This window comes from Schistocerca serialis, chromosome 2, assembly GCF_023864345.2.
Source record: "Schistocerca serialis cubense isolate TAMUIC-IGC-003099 chromosome 2, iqSchSeri2.2, whole genome shotgun sequence".
Taxonomy (NCBI): domain Eukaryota; kingdom Metazoa; phylum Arthropoda; class Insecta; order Orthoptera; family Acrididae; genus Schistocerca; species Schistocerca serialis.
In genome coordinates, this window is record NC_064639.1 from 261,346,131 (window position 1) to 261,365,829 (window position 19,699).

General features: G+C 42.1%; 1 protein-coding gene across 1 annotated transcript; it reads right to left on the reverse strand.

Moving 5' to 3' along the window:
* Window positions 1-207: 207 nt before the first annotated feature.
* On the reverse strand, window positions 208-19,577 carry LOC126455510 (apolipoprotein D-like). Its single transcript, XM_050091260.1, has 3 exons — window positions 19,427-19,577; window positions 3,014-3,272; window positions 208-498 (listed from the first exon to the last, which is right to left on the reverse strand). Exons 1-3 carry the CDS (start codon window positions 19,547-19,549, stop codon window positions 266-268), a joined length of 615 nt encoding a protein of 204 aa, XP_049947217.1. The 5' UTR covers window positions 19,550-19,577; the 3' UTR covers window positions 208-265.
* Window positions 19,578-19,699: the final 122 nt, after the last annotated feature.

Genomic DNA, 19,699 nt, shown 5'->3' on the forward strand with positions numbered 1-19,699 from the left:
TACTTAAACCTAACTAACCTAAGGACATCACACACATCCATGCCCGAGGGAGGATTCGAACCTGTGACCGTAGTGGTCGCGCGGTTCCAGACTGAAGCGCCTAGAACCGCTCGGCCACCCCGGCCGGCGCTTCGCTAATATTAAATATAGAAGAAATTTAATAATATTATGAGTAGCTAGGTTTAGAACATTGTGAATATCTTTCACTTCAATCGTAGTGGTTTTATTCATGCAAGGTAGGTTTGTACAAGCTGTCAATCCCCGTTTAGCAGCCAACATTTTCGGCGTCTCTAAACTTGTCAATATCTGCGTCACCACCGCTGGCGATAGACTTTAGAAGCTGCAGCTCTTCTTTGGGCATCGACGGCTGACGAGACAGCACATCGACGAAGAAAATTCGCCGAAATTCGTCGTCGCGCGGGTCGTAAAACACGAGGCACATTTGCGTCACTGCGTAGCTGGTGTAGTCAGTGGACAGTATCTGGTGCTGCAGTGTTGCTGAAAAACAAATATACGGTGTCTGTTTGTTACAGATGACATACTGAGGGGCCAAAGGTAGCCACTTAACATTTGTGTTAGCTAGGCTGCAGAAACCACCTCCATAGTCTTTAGTGGCACAAGGCAATAAAAGAAAAGACGATATGGGGAAAAATCTTCCTATACCAACTCTTGCGAAATGGGCAAGCCAAGATTTGTTTTCGTTTCCTCTTTGTCTGGGTAGGTAAACATAAAGACGAAAGATATCACTGAAATGGGTGTGCCGGTACAGGAGGTTTCTCTCTTTGGGTCAATAGGCTGGCTTCACTATCATGTGGATGAAGAATGAGTTTCTTCGACTCGTTATCCACACCTAGGTTATCCACTTACTACTGCAGAGTAGGAATTGTTTGCCAATAATGTCAACATTTGGTGTGCTGGAAAGTCATCGTCGTCAAAATTTTATCACGTAACTGGTACCACTCTGCATATGCTCAACCTAAAATTGTTTTAGCGCGAGTCAACATTCCGTGTCACGTGTTTTCTATGAGTCTGTTGCCAATTAACTTTTTAGCTACTCTCACAGTACTGGTTTTTCTGGCCTTATCGCGAATCTTCAAAATGTTCAAATTTGTGTGAGTTCCGAAGAGACCAAACTGCTTAGGTCATCGGTCCCTAGACTTACACACTACTTAAACTAACAACAACACACACACACCGATGCCCGAGGGAGGACTCGAACCTCCGGTGGGAGGGATCGCGCAGTCCCTGACATGACGCCTGAAACTACGCGCGGCCATCCCGCGAGGCCGGGAATCTCACTGGATCGGCATATTAATCTAGGTTTGGAAATGTTAGTTGTAGAGGGTGGCCGGATGGTCATACTGTCTACACCTTTTTCTCGCACGACGCCATTTATGTCCCACATGGGTCTGCGTCTAGTGTTGCCCCATACGAAAGTGTGAGATAGTCTTAGAAAAATTCGTCGGTAGTGAAACCGGGACACTAAGTGGGTACCAGCCCGCTTATCACTAGGCGTATGTGATATGGACCTAAAAACAACATCCAAGCCTTTCAGTACGCCCTTGTAGTTAATTCGCAGGACTGATTCGTTCTGGGGCCGCTGCGTCTCGCTAAATCCCGAAAGCAGCGTACTAACGCGCACGCTGCTATCCTGGCAGATGCAGTACCCATTTTAATAGTGTCCGACCTCTCTAGCTGAAATTCTGTGTCGATGCAGTGTTTAGTACGGAACTTTGGGCTCTAAGCATCTCACATCAATCAGAGAAACACCCCTCCACAGGTTTCTTCTAAAATGTCCCAACTTCCCAATATCTGAATTATTTTCATACTGATTCGTACCTTTATCCTTAATTTTTTTGTGAATCTGCTAATACATCTACTTAGTCTGCTGCAGTGAATGTGATAGAGTGGCGTACAAAAGCAGCTTAATCTTTTACTAGCGATGTCGGGAGAAACTGGTCTCAAATGCGAGTGGTGGACGTGATGATGTGACAGCAGTTTATTCTTTCCCCACAGACAGACATTCCCACTGAAAGGTGTTGATTACCAGAAAGGACGCGCTAAGTATTTTGTAAGAATCAGGAGAAGGGCTTTGGCAGTACGACTCCTCTGCCACTGGACTTCAGGCCAGGTTAACTCTAGCAATACCAACGCCACAACGCGCTACCAGGAGGGGGAAGGGGCGGCGGCAAGTATTTAATGCTCACCCGGGAAAAAAATTCGTTACTTGTTGTAGAAATACCTCAGCAACGTCCCTTGTAAAGAGGTACTGATTTGTAAGTAGGGCCCAAAGCCTAAAAATACCTTTTAGCATGTTGTTAGTAATATCAACTCACTTTGAATAACGTGTGGTACCGACTTTATGACCACCACAAACAATTTGAAAAAGAAAATTTCGTTCATAGTTTCTGACTTAGTCATGTGATATTCATGTGCAAGCGAGCTCAGAACGTGATATACTGAATACGACATACACTGGAGCAAGTGACAGCTGCTGCTGAGACTTAAATTTTCAGGTTAAGTTTGACTTAAAAATTTAAAACATATATGGAATCTAGTAGAAGAATTTGTTAAAAACAATAAATATTCTTTTTTCAAAATTTTAAAATATAAACTAACTCAAGAGGCACAGGGTATCTTCGCCCCCTCCCCTTGATGTATTGAGGGATCAGGCTTCCTGCGGTAGGAAAGAAACATCCTTTCGCTAAGCCGGTGTCTCATCGGAAACACATTGCGTGCGCTATTTGCCTGCACCTGTTCAAGTTCTTCGTCATGAGGATACATCCACATAACAGAAGTCCTCGGCCACCATTACCGATGACTTTGAATGGAGCCCGCGACATAAGACCATTCGATTGGTTGTCGAAGATGCTTTCCCTAGATCCTGTACGCAGTGCGCAACGTAAACCTGTATTGTTTAGAGGGATGTGAACGTGTCTGCGCTCTGTAGTGTTACGTTACTATTACTGTGTCATCAGAAGGAGTAACTGCTTGTGTGTATCGAGATACTTACGGTACCATTCGGTCTCGTTCATCATGAGAACACACACTGATACCGCACTTCCCTTTCCAGGCGGCCCGGGGGGTCCAGCAGGAACACACCGCATCTCCATGTTCGTCTGTTCAGTTTCCTTTTTTATTTTCACTGTAAGTTCCACTTGAGGCTCTTCACCGCTCCAGGAAGGATTGTAGTTCAATTGTAGACACATCTTTTCTTCCGGCCCGAATGGTACATTCATATGTTGAGACACCAGGTACCAGTCACCCTGGAACTACAACAACACAAAAAATTGTAAAACAAAGAGCGTGGTAGGTAGGAACAGAGTTAGTTGCAGGCTTTTACCAGAAATAGATACTTGTGAGTGGAAATACTGACAAGGTGCTAGGTGATAAGTTCAAGCAGAAATTTTTACAATGGACCTAACAATGTTTAGAAAGTGCAGATTAAATACCAGTACAGTTAATGACGGCGTCTTTGTTGCTGGTAGAAGTAGCAAAATTGAAATACACAGTTCCTGTGAGTTAGTATGGATAGAGGTTATAGTTTACAATCCACCAACTCCGGTGATATAGTTTCTGAGCGGATCAAACAAAACTTAATCTCATTACAAATAAGTGTTCCACTTACACAATTATAGTTACTGGTGACTTTAATCCACCCTCGATTTGTTGGTGAAAATACGTATTCAGCCCCAGTGGTAGGAATTAAAGATTGTCAAAAATTGTGGTAGCTGCTTTCTCCGAAAATTATTTTCAGTTTTTGGTTCAGGAGCGCTCTTGAAGTTTAAATGGTTACGAGAACGTGTTTGATTCCTTAACAACAAATAATACTGGGCAAATTGAGAGAAAAATGAAGGACACGGGAATAAGTGACACTAGGTCGTTGTAGCGAGACCAACCATCACAACATCCAAATCCACTAAAAGTAAACGCAAAATATACCTATTCAAGGGAGCAGACAAAAATTCGTTTCACGTGTTCCGAAGAGACTTTCCACTCTCTCACAACTATGTAAGTGTAGAGGAGACATGACTTAAATTCAAAGAAATAGAATCTGAGGCGTTTGAGAGCTTTATATCAAATAAATTAATAAAAGATGGTGATGATCCTCCAAGATACACAAAACAGTTTATAATACTGTTGCTGAAACAATGAAAAAGCAAAACCGCAAAAATTTCAAGGTTCCCGATGTTTTACTGAAGCTCGAAACATCAAAGCGAGATGCGTTTAATAGTTTCCACAATGAAACTTTGTCTCAAAAATTGAATGAAAATTCAAAGATGTTCTGGTTCTGTCTAAAGAACACCAGCAGCAAGATATAGTCATTACATTCATTGTGCGATACCACTGTAATCTCAGCGAAGACAGCGCCACTAAAGCGGAGTTATTCAACACTGTTTTCCGAAATTCCTTCACCAAAGCAGACGAAGTAAATATTCCAGAATTCGAATCGATAACAGCTGCCAAGGGTGTAGCGAAGCAGCTTAAAGCAATAAAGGCAAGTCTTCCGGTCCAGATAGCAAACCAATAAATTTCCTTTCAGAGTATGGTGATGCAATAGCCGCATACTTAGCAATCATATACAGCCGCTCTCTCGGCGAATGATTCTTACCAAAAGACTGGAAAATTGCACAGGGTACACCAATAATCAAGAAAGAAAATAGGAGTAATCCACCGAATTACAGAGCCATATCACTAACGTCGATTTACAGTAGGATTTTGAAACATATAATGTTTTAGAACATTATCATTTATTTGTAACATAACGGTCTATTGGCACACAAGCAACACGAATGCAGAAAATATCGTTCTTGTGAAACACAACTGGCTCCTTATTCACACGAAAATCAACAGAGGGTCTCGTATTGATTCGACATTTCTAGATTTCCAGAAGACTTGTGACACCGTTCCTCTCAAGAGACTGTAACTAAATTGCGTACCTATGGGGTCTTGTTTCAGCTGTGCGACTAAATTCATGATTTACTCTCAGAAAGGTTACGGCAAGAAGTGGTCGACCGGAAATCATCGAGTAAAACACCAAAGTGATATCCGGCGTTCCGTAAGGAAGTGTTATAAGTCTTCGGCTCTTCATAATCTACATAAAAGATTTAGGAAATAATCTGAGCAGTGCTCTTAGATTGTACACTTCCTTACGAAACGCCGTATATCACTTTGGCGTTTTGCTCCATGATTTTCCGTCGATCACTGCGTAGTGTAACCTTTCTGCTAGTAAATCATGAATCCAGTCACACAACTGAAGCAAGACTCCAAAGGCCCCTGCTCTTCATAATTTACATACAAGATTTAGGATATGCCCTTAGATGTCATCTACGGTCATGTAATGTCATCAGATGATCAAAACGAATTGTAAGATGATTTAGATATGATATCTGTATGGTGCAAAAACTAACAACTGACTCTAAATATGAAAAGTGTAACAATACTTTAAAATCGGTCGGGCTAGCGACATGTATGCGATTTCCTTTATACAGGGTGTTACAAAAAGGTACGGCCAAACTTTCAGGAAACATTCCTCACACACAAACAAAGAAAATATGTTATGTGGACATGTGTCCGGAAACGCTTACTTTCCATGATAGAGCTCATTTTATTACTTCTCTTCAAATCACATTAATCATGGAATGGAAACACTCAGCAACAGAACGTACCAGCGTGACTTCAAACACTTTGTCACAGAAAATGTTCAAAATGTCCTCCGTTAGCGAGGATACATGCATCCACCCTCCGTCGCATGGAATCCTTGATGCGCTGATGCAGCCCTGGAGAATGGCTTATTGTATCACAGCCGTCCACAATACGAGCGCGAAGAGTCTCTACATTTGGTACCGGGGTTGCGTAGACAAGAGCTTTCAAATGCCCCCATAAATGAAAGTCAAGAGGGTTGAGGTCAGGAGAGCGTGGAGGCCATGGAATTGGTCCGCCTCTACCAATCCATCGGTCACCGAATCTGTTGTTGAGAAGCGTACGAACACTTCGACTGAAATGTGTAGGAGCTCCATCGTGCATGAACCACATGTTGTGTCGTACTTGTAAAGGCACATGTTCTAGCAGCACAGGTAGAGTATCCCGTATGAAATCATGATAACGTGCTCCATTGAGCGTAGGTGGAAGAACATGGAGCCCAATCAAGACATCACCAACAATGTCTGCCCAAACGTTCACAGAACATCTGCGTTGATGACGTGATTGCACTATTGCGTGCGGATTCCCGTCAGCCCACACATGTTGAGTGTGAAAATGTACAATTTGATCACGTTGGAATGAAGCCTCATCCGTAAAGAGAACATTTGCACTGAAATGAGTATTGACACATTGTTGGATGAACCATTCGCTGAAGTGTACCCGTGGAGGCCAATCAGCTGCTGATAGTGCCTGCACACGCTGTACATGGCACGGAAACAACTGGTTCTCCCGTATGACTCTCCATACAGTGACGTGGTCAACGTTACCTTGTACAGCAGCAACTTCTCTGACGCTGACATTAGGGTTATCGTCAACTGCACGAAGAATTGCCTCGTCCATTGCAGGTGTCCTCGTCGTTCTAGGTCTTCTCCAGTCGCGAGTCATAGGCTGGAATGTTCCGTGCTCCCTAAGACGCCGATCAATTGCTTCGAACGTCTTCCTGTCGGGACACCTTCGATCTGGAAATCTATCTCGATACAAACGTACCGCGCCACGGCTATTGCCCCGTGCTAATCCATACATGAAATGGGCATCTGCCAACTCCGCATTTGTAATCATTGCACTGACTGCAAAACCACGTTCGTGATGAACACTAACCTGTTGACGCTACTTTGTGATGTGTTTGATGCTAGTACTGTAGAGCAATGAGTCGCATGTCAATTAAAGCACCGAAGTCAACATTACCTTCCTTCAATTGGGCCAACTGGCGGTGAATCGAGGAAGTACAGTACATACTGACGAAATTAAAATAATTTCTAACATGGAAATTAAGCGTTTCCGGACACATGTCCACATAATATCTTTTCTTTATTTGTGTGTGAGGAATGTTTCCTGACAGTCTGGCAGTACCTTTTTGTAACACACTGTATATAAATTATACTTGCCCAGAATCCTTCCAGTTAATTTAAATCTTCCACATGTCTTCCCAAATACCGATTCTATGTGATTTTCCAATTTTGTGTACGTGAATATATATACAATTTGACGTGCTTAGTATGTTCACCACTTGCCTTGTAATCGTATATTGTCTCGTATCTTCGATTTGTCGTAGTCATTGTCTTATATTTATCTACATTTGACGGTTTCTGTTAGTCACTACATCGAGTGACAATTTTGTCCTTGTCTTCTTGTATTATCTTCCAATCACGCAATCGTCCTGTAGACAACAGCATGGTCAGCCGCAGTCTTATGTTGCCTCTGATAGTGTATGATATTTCACTTATGTGTATTGAGAAATTTACATGTTCTGTTAGATTTATTCGGAAGACAAATGATTTTCTTTCGTTTTTGCAGAACATCCGCCTTGCAGTGTAACATAATGAGGTCCATTAATCAAATACTCTTGGAATCAATTAGAGATCAATCGCTTATCCGGGACAGTACTCTCCGTACGATCGTATATTAGACAGTAGTTGACGAAATGTATTCAGAAATTGAAGAAAATTGAATCTTCGTAATGATCTACATCTATTGCTTCCTGGATGTTGTGTATGAATAACAAAAGCTGTGAACTCACTGCCGGCCTTTGGTGGCCGTGCGGTTCTAGGCGCTTCAGTCTGGAACCGCGTGACCGCTACGGTCGCAGGTTCGAATCCTGCTTCGGGCATGGATGTGTGTGATGTCCTTAGGTTAGTTAGGTTTAAGTAGTTCTAAGTTCTAGGGGACTGATGACCACAGCAGTTGAGTCCCATAGCGCTCAGAGCCATTTTTTTGTAAACTCACTCATGCGTTTTTCTTACACCCATGCTGAGTAATTTTTTGTCATCAGTCTTCTGACTACCAATTACACTCATTTGCTATCTCATCAATCCACTAGATTCTCGTCATTCTTCTCCAGCACCAGATGCTCTGCTCCTAGCACACATTCTTAGAAACTAGTAGACTACATTGGCTAAGGATTTCCTCTCCGGCAGTGACAGTCTGCTTGCTATATTCCCAGTTTTGATGTTAAGTTAATCACATATCTGTTTGTGCTACTCCACCTTACTTTCATCTCTCTTCGGCTTAATCTCAGTGTTCTCATGAGACTTTTCATTTAATTCAACAGGTCCTGCAATTCAGCCTCACTTTCACTGAGGAGAATAATTTCATCAGCGAAGCTTTCCGCATCTTTTCCTCCTAAATTTTAACCTCTCTCCTGAACATTTATTTTCTTTCCACCATTGCTTCTTCGATGTTTCGGCTGAAGAGTATTGCCTGAAGACTGCATGCCTCCCTTATGCGCTTTATACTTTGAGCACTCCGTTTATGGTCAGTATTCGTTTTCCCTCTTGATTCTAATGTGTTTTACATTACCCTCTTTCCTTACAGCTTACACCTGCTTTCCTGAATGTGTTGAACTTTTTTTTTACTGTTTTGAAGTGTTCAATGCTTATTCTCTATCAATATTCTTTGATTATTTATGAGTCTTGTCTGCAATATCAAGAGCTGTGTCAGAACTTAAAGCCAAGCCGATCGTCAGCTAACAGATACTATTTTTTCCGAGCTAGATGTGGACCTAGATTTAACGTGAAATTCAAAGCACTGGACAGTTGAGCGTTTCCCACGTTAATAAACATTGCCAGTCGTGAAAGAAGTGATAAGTGACAGATAAATATCTTAGAAATCAACAGCAATTGTACAGTAACCTTCAAGTGCTTAGTCTTGCGTTGAGCCCCTGAGCCGCCCAATGTACAAGTACAGAAAAGAAGTCAAGTGGATCTTGGTTCCTTGCCGCATTGACCGAGCCGTTCTAGGCGCTTCAGTCCGGAACCGCGTTGTTGCTACGGTCGCAGGTTCGAATCCTGCCTCGGCCATGGATGTGTGTGATGTCCTTAGGTTAGTTGGGTTTAAGTAGGTCTATGTCTAGGGGACTGATAGTGCTTAGAGCCATTTTTTGGATCTCCGTTCATAACTTTGTGATTCGAGACTGAGGGAACATACTTAACAAATACGCCAGGCCGGCATTGGCCTGGGAAACAATGGGAAACCTAAATTTAGATAGCTAGTAACAGATATGTGCCAGTCCACAGCTCAACCATTGTGCCAAGTCGCTCGCTCTGAATGACTGACCAGTTACCTGTCACAAAGTTCACATTGCTGCCCTCATCTCCGTGCTGATGTTTTGTTATGGAGCGCTATAAATGTAAACCGCTCATTACTTGTAATCACTTTAATTATTCACGGTATTTTCGAGGCACTGTAACAAATTATTAAGCTTAAGAAGTGCAAAAATTAAATTAGCACCTTCTTTGAAACAGGGATTGGACAAAGACATGGAAACAGCACGAGATACTGATAACTAACCTAATTGCAGATGCTAGCCAAACCCACTGGTGACGTCATTTTATTTGACCGCGAATGGCCCCTGTGCAGTGACCTCAATGTGGTGCTAGTGTCGTTCGTTGTCAGGTTCTGTACAGTCGTGAGCGGATTATACTGGAACTCGCAAGTGAATTCGGACGTGCGCAAATTGTTGGTGCTCATATGGTGGGGGTTCTGTAGCCAGCAGCGTCGAAGTGATTGGAGTTTCAAGAGCCGCCTTGTCGAAAATTTATACCTTATACAGGTAAGGTGGAAAGATATCTTGTGGTAAGTCACAGTGCGGAAGAACGTGTGTGTTATGTGACCGTAACGGCCGGTCGCTGAACAGGTTTGTGACAAAAAATAATAGCACAACAGCTGCAAAAGTCACTGCAGAAGTCCATGTCCCGATCGCGAATCCTATCAGCAAGAAAACAGCACGAAGGGAACTTCATAAACAGGGAACTGCAGGGCGAGCTAGAATTCCAGAACCACTCATCAGTGGCGCTAATGTCCATAATAAGAAAACGTGATGCCGAAGTCATAAATCCTGGACTGTGTGAGAATGGAAGAAAGCCACTTCCTGGATTAGTCTTGTTTTACACTGTTTCTAGCTTCTGGCCAAATTTAAGTCACAAGAGTGAAAGATGGTAGAGTTTCTGTGATGATTTGGGTTACTATATTGTGGTATTCCATGCACTATATGGTTAAGTTTCATGTTCGCATTACAGTTAATAATTATGAGACCACTCTGTCTGATCGAGTCCACCCCAATGTTTCTCCCCAGACGTGATTCTGTGTTCCAAGACAACAGGGCCCCTGTTCAGACAGTTTGCATGACTGATTTCGTGAGCAGGAGGATGAATTGTCCCATTCAGCCTGGCCACCACAGTCACCAGATCTCAGTATTATTGATCTGTTGTGGTCTAGTTTGGAAAGAGAGGTTCTTGATCGCTATTGTGAGTCCTTTTAGGAATTCTATTGAGGCATGGATAGTGTGTGGACACTGTATGTTGGAACTTTCAATTTGCTATGAACTTTTCGGGCCTTCAGTCTCCAGATATTATTAATGTTAATTCAGTAGTCATGAAGTGACTTGTTTTTAGTTACTGCGTTCCAAACTAACTCCTCTCAGAGAAGAATGTTTACGTGTGTTACAATAAACTTCATATTCATTTTCTACCAAGCTAATTTTACAGCGCTGCCTCCAACGGCCGCATCAGAACTATTCACAGAGTGTTAAAGCTTTCCGACACGGAAAGGCTACATGGCTCGATTCTCAAGTATTTTTAAACAAAGCTACCAAGAAAAATGTGCCACAGAGAACATCAGAGTGTACACCTCCATCATAGTTACTTGAACGTGACACTATTTTGCAGGAAGAATTGTACGAGATTCCCTTGAAAATCATACAGGACTCAAATTTATCCACTTGTACGTGACTGGAAGCTGTTTTGAATGCCAACGGGTTTCCTACATTGTATTGGGCATGGTAATGCGTCCCAAGCTTTCCTTGGTGCAGAAACGTTTGTGTCCACAAGACAGCGCCGATTTAGGAAGCATCGCTCGTGTGAAATTCAACTTGCCCTTTACTCACATGATATCGGACGGGTCATGGATGCAGGACAACATGCAGATTCGACTTTCTTAAATTTCTGAGAAGCTTTTGAGACGGTACCACGCTGTAAATTCTAAACGAAGATGCGAGGATGCGGAATAGGTTTCCAGCATGTGAGTTTTTCTTAGGCTCCTTAAGTAACAGAACCCAGTATGTTGTATTCAACGCCGAAGGCTCGTTACAGACATGCTTACTGTTAACAGGGACCCAGAGAAGTGTGACAGGATCGGTCCTGTTCCCTGTATACATAAATGATCTGACACATAGGTTGAGCAGCAATCTGCGATTGTTTGGCGATGACTCTATGGTGCACGGGAAACTATCGTCGTTGAGTGAATGTAGAAGATTTCAGAATGACAAAGACAGAATACCTGTTGGGTGAGGCGAATTACAGCTAGCTCTAATTGTAGAGAAATATGAGTTGATGTAGCTGAGTAGGAGAAATAATCCCGCAATATTCGAATAATATGGTAGTGATCTGCTGTTCGACACAGTCACATCGATTAAATATCAAAGAGAAACAGTATAAAGCGGTATGAAATACAACGAACACGTAAGGTCACAGTAGAGAAGGCGAATGGTTGACTTAATTTACGGCGAGAAATTCAGGAAATTATAGCTCAGCTATAAGGAAACCACGTATAGAACACTTGCGAGATCTATTCTTCAGTACTGATCGATTTTTTGGGATTCCCGCCAGTTCGGATTGAAGGAAGAATCGAAGCAGTTAAGGGGATATTGTACGTGAAATTCGTTGAAATTTGACATATTCTGTTTTCTACGCCATAATGTACTTTGGACTTTCCTAAACATTTTGGTATATAATACATAAAAATCAGGCAATTGTGAGACCTTCAAATAGTATTTTGAATGTTGACGTGTGAGTGTCAAATTTCGCGGCTACACATGTACTGCCACAGTTGAGCAGGTCATATCTTGGGAACTACACAGTCTAGAAGGCTGACAATTGCTTTTTTCTGTGCCTACTGCTACGTCTCAGAAGTTGGCATTACGAATAACAAAATCAGTCCTTTGTTTCTGATACTAGTTTTCGTTGAAAGTAGTGTGATTATCGGCTATTTCTGTAGTAAGCTAATTTTATTGATTTTTATACGTAATTAAATTGACTAAGTGTAAAAGTAACTTCAAGAAAGGCAAATCTGCGGGTAACAGATACGTGAGACCTGCATTTACTTCTGAAGTTCTTAAAAATACGTGTGCTAGCAGTGAAGGAAACCATGATAATGTTTCTGAAGTGGCCACGCCCCCTAGTGCACCGAAAAGAAATGGGTGACAGTGGTAAAAGTAATGATATTATGGATAACGTCATTACTGATTTGTAAATCCTTTCTGAAACTTCTCTTGCTGTCTTTGTGATAGTGAAGTTAAACTTTATGAAGATATTGAAGCTAGAATAGGTGTTGTGTCTAAATTAATTATTAAATGTCAGAAGCGCAAAAACGACAAAGCATTTCATACTTCATCAAAGTGTTCAGGTATGAAACTAATGTGTGACTGTTCTATGGCCTTAGATGTATTGGTAAGGTGCAGGGCTGGTAATGTTCTCTGCACTGCATTAAATTTGCCAAAACTGCCTTCTAAGTACACAAAATATGTGACAGCAATTGGGGACTCTATAAATGCTGTGGCTGAAGATTCGATGGTTGCTGCTGCATGAGAAGCTGTTGAACAAAATGAGGGTGACACAGACATCAGCAGTGCTGTGAATGGATCCTGCCAAAAGCGTGGGTTTGGTTCTAAAAATGGTTTGTCACTGGAAAAGTTTTGGATTTTGAAGTTCTCAGTAAGTACTGCCAAGGTTGTACAGTGATCCACAAAAACAGATTACTTCATAAGCAGCATTGTATAAAAAATTATGATGGCGCAAGTCGAGGAATGGAGGTACAAGGAGCAGTTAACATTTTCCAGTGTCCACAGAAGGGGAGACGTGTCAGGTATACGAATTACTTAGGTGATGGAGACAGCAAGGCTTTCATTGCAGTACAAAACAGTAAGCCATATGATGCTCCTATACAAAAACTTGAGTGTGTAAGACATGTCAAGAAAAGAATGGGAACTCGTCTGCATAACCTAAAGAACAAGCTGGGTAACACAAAACTGTCTGATGGCAAGACAATAAAATGTGCTGGAAGACTAACGGACAAAGCATTTGATGAATTACAGGAATATTATGGCAAGGCCATTAGAGATAACTGTGACAATTTCTTTCATCGAATAACATCTGATGAAAAGGCATGTCAAGCTTTGTGTCCATATCCACGAGGCAAGCTGAATTTTCTGACACCCAGCATGAATTTACACATAAGCATTCTCTTCCTTTGACACTAATGCAGGCAATCCAGCGTATTTACAAGATTGGCAAATCCTGAGTTACTAAGGAAGTGTGTACATAGGTTCAAATGGTTCAAATGGCTCTGAGCACTATGGGACTTAACATCTGTGGCCATCAGTCCCCTAGAACTTAGAACTGCTTACTGATGGTAGAGACATGAAATCTTCACAGCATGCTAACTGTGACATTCAACACATATGAAATTGGAATAATTAAAATATTCTGAGTTGTTTTGTTGTTACGTTAATTTATTTACAAAATTCTGTCAAAAAATTGAGTGTTTAAAAAAAAGATCAATAAAATTTTAGTAAAAATTCTAGTTCAGTGTATCTAGAAAGGTGCTTTCAATAATTATGGGAAATTGTAAGTTGGTGTCTTAAAAAGTTTCCTAGATAATGGGTGACAAAATTCGATAATTTAACATTGGCGGCATAGGATATACAACGTCCCCTAAAGGGGGGTGCTGCTAGATTTGTCGGCGGTAGGTTCGCTCAACACACGAATGTTACGAGGATTACTCGGGAACTCAAATGGAAGCCCCTGGAGGAAAGAGAGCGTTCTTTTCGCGGAACACTTGTTACAGGGTATTCACTCCCAAAAGAACGCCGAGAAAGGACCCAAATGAAAGGACTGTGCCCCAAGGGTTTTCTTTTCAAAAAAATTCACCGTTTTACCGAAAATACAACTACAGAATCGATTTGCAGCTCATAACATGGACGGTCATTTTGTCTGATTGGTTTTATTTCTGGATTTTAACGATTTTTGCTTGTAAATCTCTAATCGTAGGAGCCAACGAATTTTATAATGTACACAAAGATGTGCTCTGACAGCAGATTTTCATTGGATTAATGTTAGATCGCTTCCATATTTAGATTTCCTACGTGGAATTCTGTTACACGTTTGTTAGATCCGTCGAAACTGTGGATTCATTTACTGATCTCTAACCGTTGCTAAAGCGCAATCTTGTTCAAAATATTGCAATACAATTTTACTATACCAACAGACAAATTCGGGAAACAGATATGTGAGACTAAATAACTGAAATAATTTGAAAGGGCCATCATAAGATTTAACTGTGCCAAATTCGGTAATAAGGAATCATATAAAGTGTTGGATACATTCTGAGGAGACACACGCTCCAAAGATAGATGCATGAATTCGTCAGACAACTTGGACAAAGGTTAAGAGTCTAAAAAACATGATTTCTGTCTTTAACAATGGAAAACCACAGCTCTGAAATCGTGAGTGAGGCTCACTTACTTCTTCTTCTGTACGATACAAGACAATGCAACAGTTCTACATAATATCACTAGATAAAGAGAGTAAAAGATTACAAATCTAATCTGAGTCAGCACTACTAATCTCCAAAGTGTTTCAAAGGCCAAGAGTTATTTAAATATAAAAAAATACGATTAATATGGAAACACGGATCAGGCAGTTAGCCAAGATTTTAAAATTTAATGAAATTTGGCTTCTCTGTAGAGGCCGCAGATCAGAAGTATTAGGCTTTAATTACGGAATGGGGACCACTTTGTCATCTTTACGCACATCGACTGACGCTTCCAACGTGTGGGTTTCTGTCCAGATATCAAGGCGCTGGTGTAGTAGACCGATCACTACGGATGGCGGTGGTGCTTGCTCAATCGGCTGCAAGGTCTGACAAGGCTTAACACGTGGCCGACCAAACTGTACCAAGTTCTTTGAATAAAAAATGTGACAGGCGCATCTGAAGTTCAAATATAACATGTCCATCGGAGGCACTCAATAGCCAATGTACAAATTTCGATTACCAACAACTGCCCAAATAAGCCGAAAGGAGCGTAACTGCAAGTTCCATAACTGCACTCCATCTACAGAGACGCTGAAAAACCATTTTGCACAATGCTTACTGCCGAGCTAACAAGGTTGTCGAACAAATTAGCCTGAGTACAAGTGCATCTTCAATTTAGAGACTTCAGTGGCATGTAGCGAGTAATCAACACAAAACAACAACATCCCCGGAACATTTTTCGCCTGGACGGCACTCAAAAGCGTGAAAAGCATATCCTAATAAGTATCTTTCTTAGTGATTAGAAATTAAAAGAAACTTCATAAATCCTTGAAACTACAAGCAGCTCAGAGTCTTGAGGGAACGTCTATCACAGATTGAAATACAGTGAAGTTCAGATACACGGAGAAGTAGCAAATGTGCCTCTAGCTTACAGTTTGCCCCGCTCGCGTCAGCACACTCTTAGGTAAAATAACACGCCCAGAAAAACAACCGTAACAACCCCACGAAGACGTAGTACACACTTTGTCTTACCAAAGCCCCGTAGACAACACTAAAATACATACATCAAAAAAAGTTTTGCATCATCTCGGTTCCGAGAATTCCGGAACCTGTACAGAAAATTGGGACAGAGATCAACATAAACATCATTTCCGCCCTTTTTATTGCTCATGAAAACCACACATTGCATGTTGTACCACCATACAGCGCGATCTTCAGAGATGGTGGTCCAGATTGTTTTACACACCGGTACCTCTAATACCCAGCGGCCCGTCCTCTTGCTTTGATGCATGCCTGTATTCCTCGTGGTGTGCTATCCACAATTGGTCCAGATTTTCTCGCTCCTCAACGGCGATTCGGCGTAGATCCCTCAGAGTGGTTGGTGGGTCACGTCGTCCATTAACAGCCCTTTTCAGTCTATCCCAGGCATGTTCGATAGGGTTCAAGTCTGGAGTACATGCTGGCCACTCTAGTCGAGCGATGTCGTTATCCCGAAGGAAGTCATTCACAAGATGTGAACGATGGGGGCGCGAACTGACGTTCATGAAGACGAATGCCTTGCCAATATGCTGTCTATATGGTTGCACTATCGGTCGGAGGATGGCATTCACGTATCGTACAGCCGTTACGGAGCCTTCCATGACCACCAGCGGCGTACGTCGGCCCCATATAATGCCAATCCAAAACATCAGGGAACCTCCACCTTGTTGCACACGCTGGACAGTGTGTCCAAGGCGGTCAGCCTGACCGGGTTGCCTCCAAACATGTCTCCGACGATTGTCTGGTTGAAGTTATATGCGACACTCATCAGTGAAGAGAACGTGATGCCAGTCCTGGGCGGTCCATTCGGCACGTTGTTGGGTCCATCTGTACCGTGCTGCATGTTGTCGTGGTTGCAAAGATGGACATCACCATGAACTTCGGGAGTGAAGTTGCTCATCATGCAGCCTATTGCGCACAGTTTGACTCGTAACAAGACGTCCTGTGGCTGCACGAAAAGCATTATTCAATATGGTGGCGTTGCTGTCAGGGTTCCTCCGATCCATAATCCGTAGGTAGCAGTCTCCACTGCAGTAATAGCACTTGGGCCGCCTGAGCGAGGCATGTCATCGCGAGTTACTGTCTCTCTGTATCTCCTCCACGTCCGAGCAATATCGCTTTGGTTCATACCGAGATGCCTGGACACTTCCCCTGTTGAGAGCCCTTCATGGCACAAAATAACAATCCGAGCGCGATCGAACCGCGGTATTGACCGTCTAGGCATGGTTGAACTACAGACAACATAAACCATGTGCCTCCTTCCTGGTGGAATGCCTGGATATGATCTGCTGATGTATGGTTGTTTACATCTTTGAACAGTTAAAGGGACTGTGTCTGTGATGCAATATACACAGTTAACGTCTATCTTCAGGACTTCTGGGAACCTGAGTGATGCAAAACTTCTGTCTGATGTGTGTATATCAGAGTACAAACACCTCACAGAAGTTCAGAGGTTACTTTCTCTCTCAGACAACCAGCAAGTTACAATTCAGGCAGAAGCGGCCACACAGCATGCAGCAAGAATAGCAAACAGTAATTTTCTCTATGGTAGAAATCTTCACCTACAAGTCTGCCCAGAAACCATATCGGGAAAGGCGGAAGGATACTAAAACACTTGAGGCTAAGGCAACGTGTGGCAAATCCACCGCAGCAAAATAAACACAGCGACCATTCCAGCCCACTGCCAGACCCGCAGCAAAACACGGCAGCAGTCGCTGCACTGCACAGGCGAGTACGCCCGTTTTCAATCTACCGTTTTCGGACTGTACTCCACCGACTGCCGCTCGCTTTCCTCTTCACGACCCGGCTCATCTCGCTTCGGCCGAGCGCCACCCTGTTTCCTCGTTCGGCAGCCGACAAAAGATATCTTTTACCCGGAAATCGATCGGATCGAACCACCACGGCTCAACAGCATTAAGAAAATTTAGAGAACCCTCATCTGTATCTCACTGCACAACCATTCTACTGCCACCAGCCCACATTTCGCGAAATAATCGGAAAGACAAGATAAAGTAAATTAAGGCTCGTATGGATGTTTGTAGACAGTCGTTTTCCTCTCTCTCAATTTGCAAGTGAAACAGGGAAGGGAATGACGAATAGAAGTACAAGATACTGTAGGGAAGCAGCACACTCAAGCCTTATAAAATTCACATCAGTCTTTCCATTGTGTGCCAGGCTAGTCCGCTGTAACTAGCTCTGACGTCATAAGTGTTGCGCAATACTTTAAAAATCAAGTCAATAACCTGAAACGTTTCTAGCATGTCAGGAGTAATACTAAATCAATATGTGGAGAATATCAGTTCGATAACTTTAACCATTTTCGAAATTTGGACTTTTTCTGTAAATATCATTGGCGCAACAGAAAAGAGCTAGAAACTTAAAAATTTATATTTAGATTCCTTTTTCATAATAATTTAGTAGAAACAGTATTCTGGATATCACAAATTAAAATTTTAGTAGAAATTCATGATTTTCTTGTTTTTGTCTTAGAAATTAAGGAAGCAAGATAGATTAAGTAGGCGAATAAATAAGGCTAGGATGTTTAAATTTAAGTAGAAGGGAGATCCGCTATAGTCATAAAGATGTGAGAAATTTCAACTGAATAACTATAAAACTATAGCGATAGCGCATCTCCAAAGAGCAAGTTCAGAGCTCGTCTACTGCGTGTAGTGTAATTAAATTAATTCTCTCGCCGAAAATATTGGACTTAGCCACGTCAGACTTTTATTATGATTACTTACATATGTGCTGATCGCACATTTAAATTAAGAGCTTCATCGGCCATCAGCAAAGGAAGCAATGACTTATACAATAACTAAAAGTGGTGCATTACTAGCCCAGCGGCTAGTCGGGAGAGCGGATTTGATCAGGCGTTCGCTTAGCCGTCCGCACCGCGGCTTTATATATAAACGCTGCGCGAGAAGAGAAGGCCCCAGTTCTCTCCAGATGCTGATTAGCGCACCACCTGTGCCGGGAGTCGCGTCGCGTCGGTATCATTGCTATAAACAGCCTCGGATGCCGTAATAAGTTACTTGGGATACGCGTAACCATGAAATCGGTTTCGAGTGAAGTGTTAATTGTGGGTTGACTTTAATGATCTATCTTCAGTTTACGTATGTCGTATTTTCACGTGCCGCCGCAGGACAGACATTATACCATTATTTAGCGTGGCGTTTGATGAACATTATCATCAAATTATGGCGAGCATTCACTTAAACAATTATTTTGAACAATTATAGTTGCATCAGCGCATTAGACTCTGAACTCCTCTCTTAGTTGGATTGTGAGGATTTATTTTGGTCTGTGACTTTCAGAATATAGTGAACATTTTAGAGAAAATGGTTTTTTGATTATGAATCCCAGACAATCTCATAATTCCTCAGAGCTATAAGCTGTAGCTATAAATGTATTTCTCAGATGAAGTGGGCACTAGGAATTCTAATTACAGGCTTCACGTTTTGCTAATCACTTTCTGGTTGCCAATATTGTAGTTTGAGAGCCAGTCTTGAGAACGGCAAACAACAGCATAAATAATAGGAACATTTTAATAACAATTATTCCATCTGCCACCCCACAATACCCTCAGTCGTAAACTATATGGTGGCTTGTAAATTGTTAGGTACTTGTAGGAATCTTTAGTTAAAAATAATATACGTCTCACCTTGTTGGCATCAAATGATTTCATCCCAAATGGTGGCGGACACATGTGATGCTTGTGGTCGTGCCCGATAGACACGGACGCTATAGTGAGAATAATCGCTACCTTGTACAACACGGCCATCATTTGCAAGCACAACTGATGCCGAACTTTACTGTAGCGCTCTTATATGTACGAATCCTGCAAGACGGTTCACACGGTTTTTTGTCCTTTGCTGTCTACCGACAAAAGGAAGAAAACTCAACCGCTACTATGTGTGGTTCTTCTGCAACGCCT

Coding starts and splice junctions, on each gene's coding strand:
- LOC126455510 (XM_050091260.1), bottom strand. CDS start 19,549: ATGATGGCCGTGTTGTACAAGGTAGCGATTATTCTCACTATAGCGTCC. Junction 3,273..19,426: donor AATCATTTGATGCCAACAAG/GTGAGACGTATA, acceptor GTGTTGTTGTAG/TTCCAGGGTGACTGGTACCT. Junction 499..3,013: donor GAACGAGACCGAATGGTACC/GTAAGTATCTCG, acceptor TTTGTTTTTCAG/CAACACTGCAGCACCAGATA.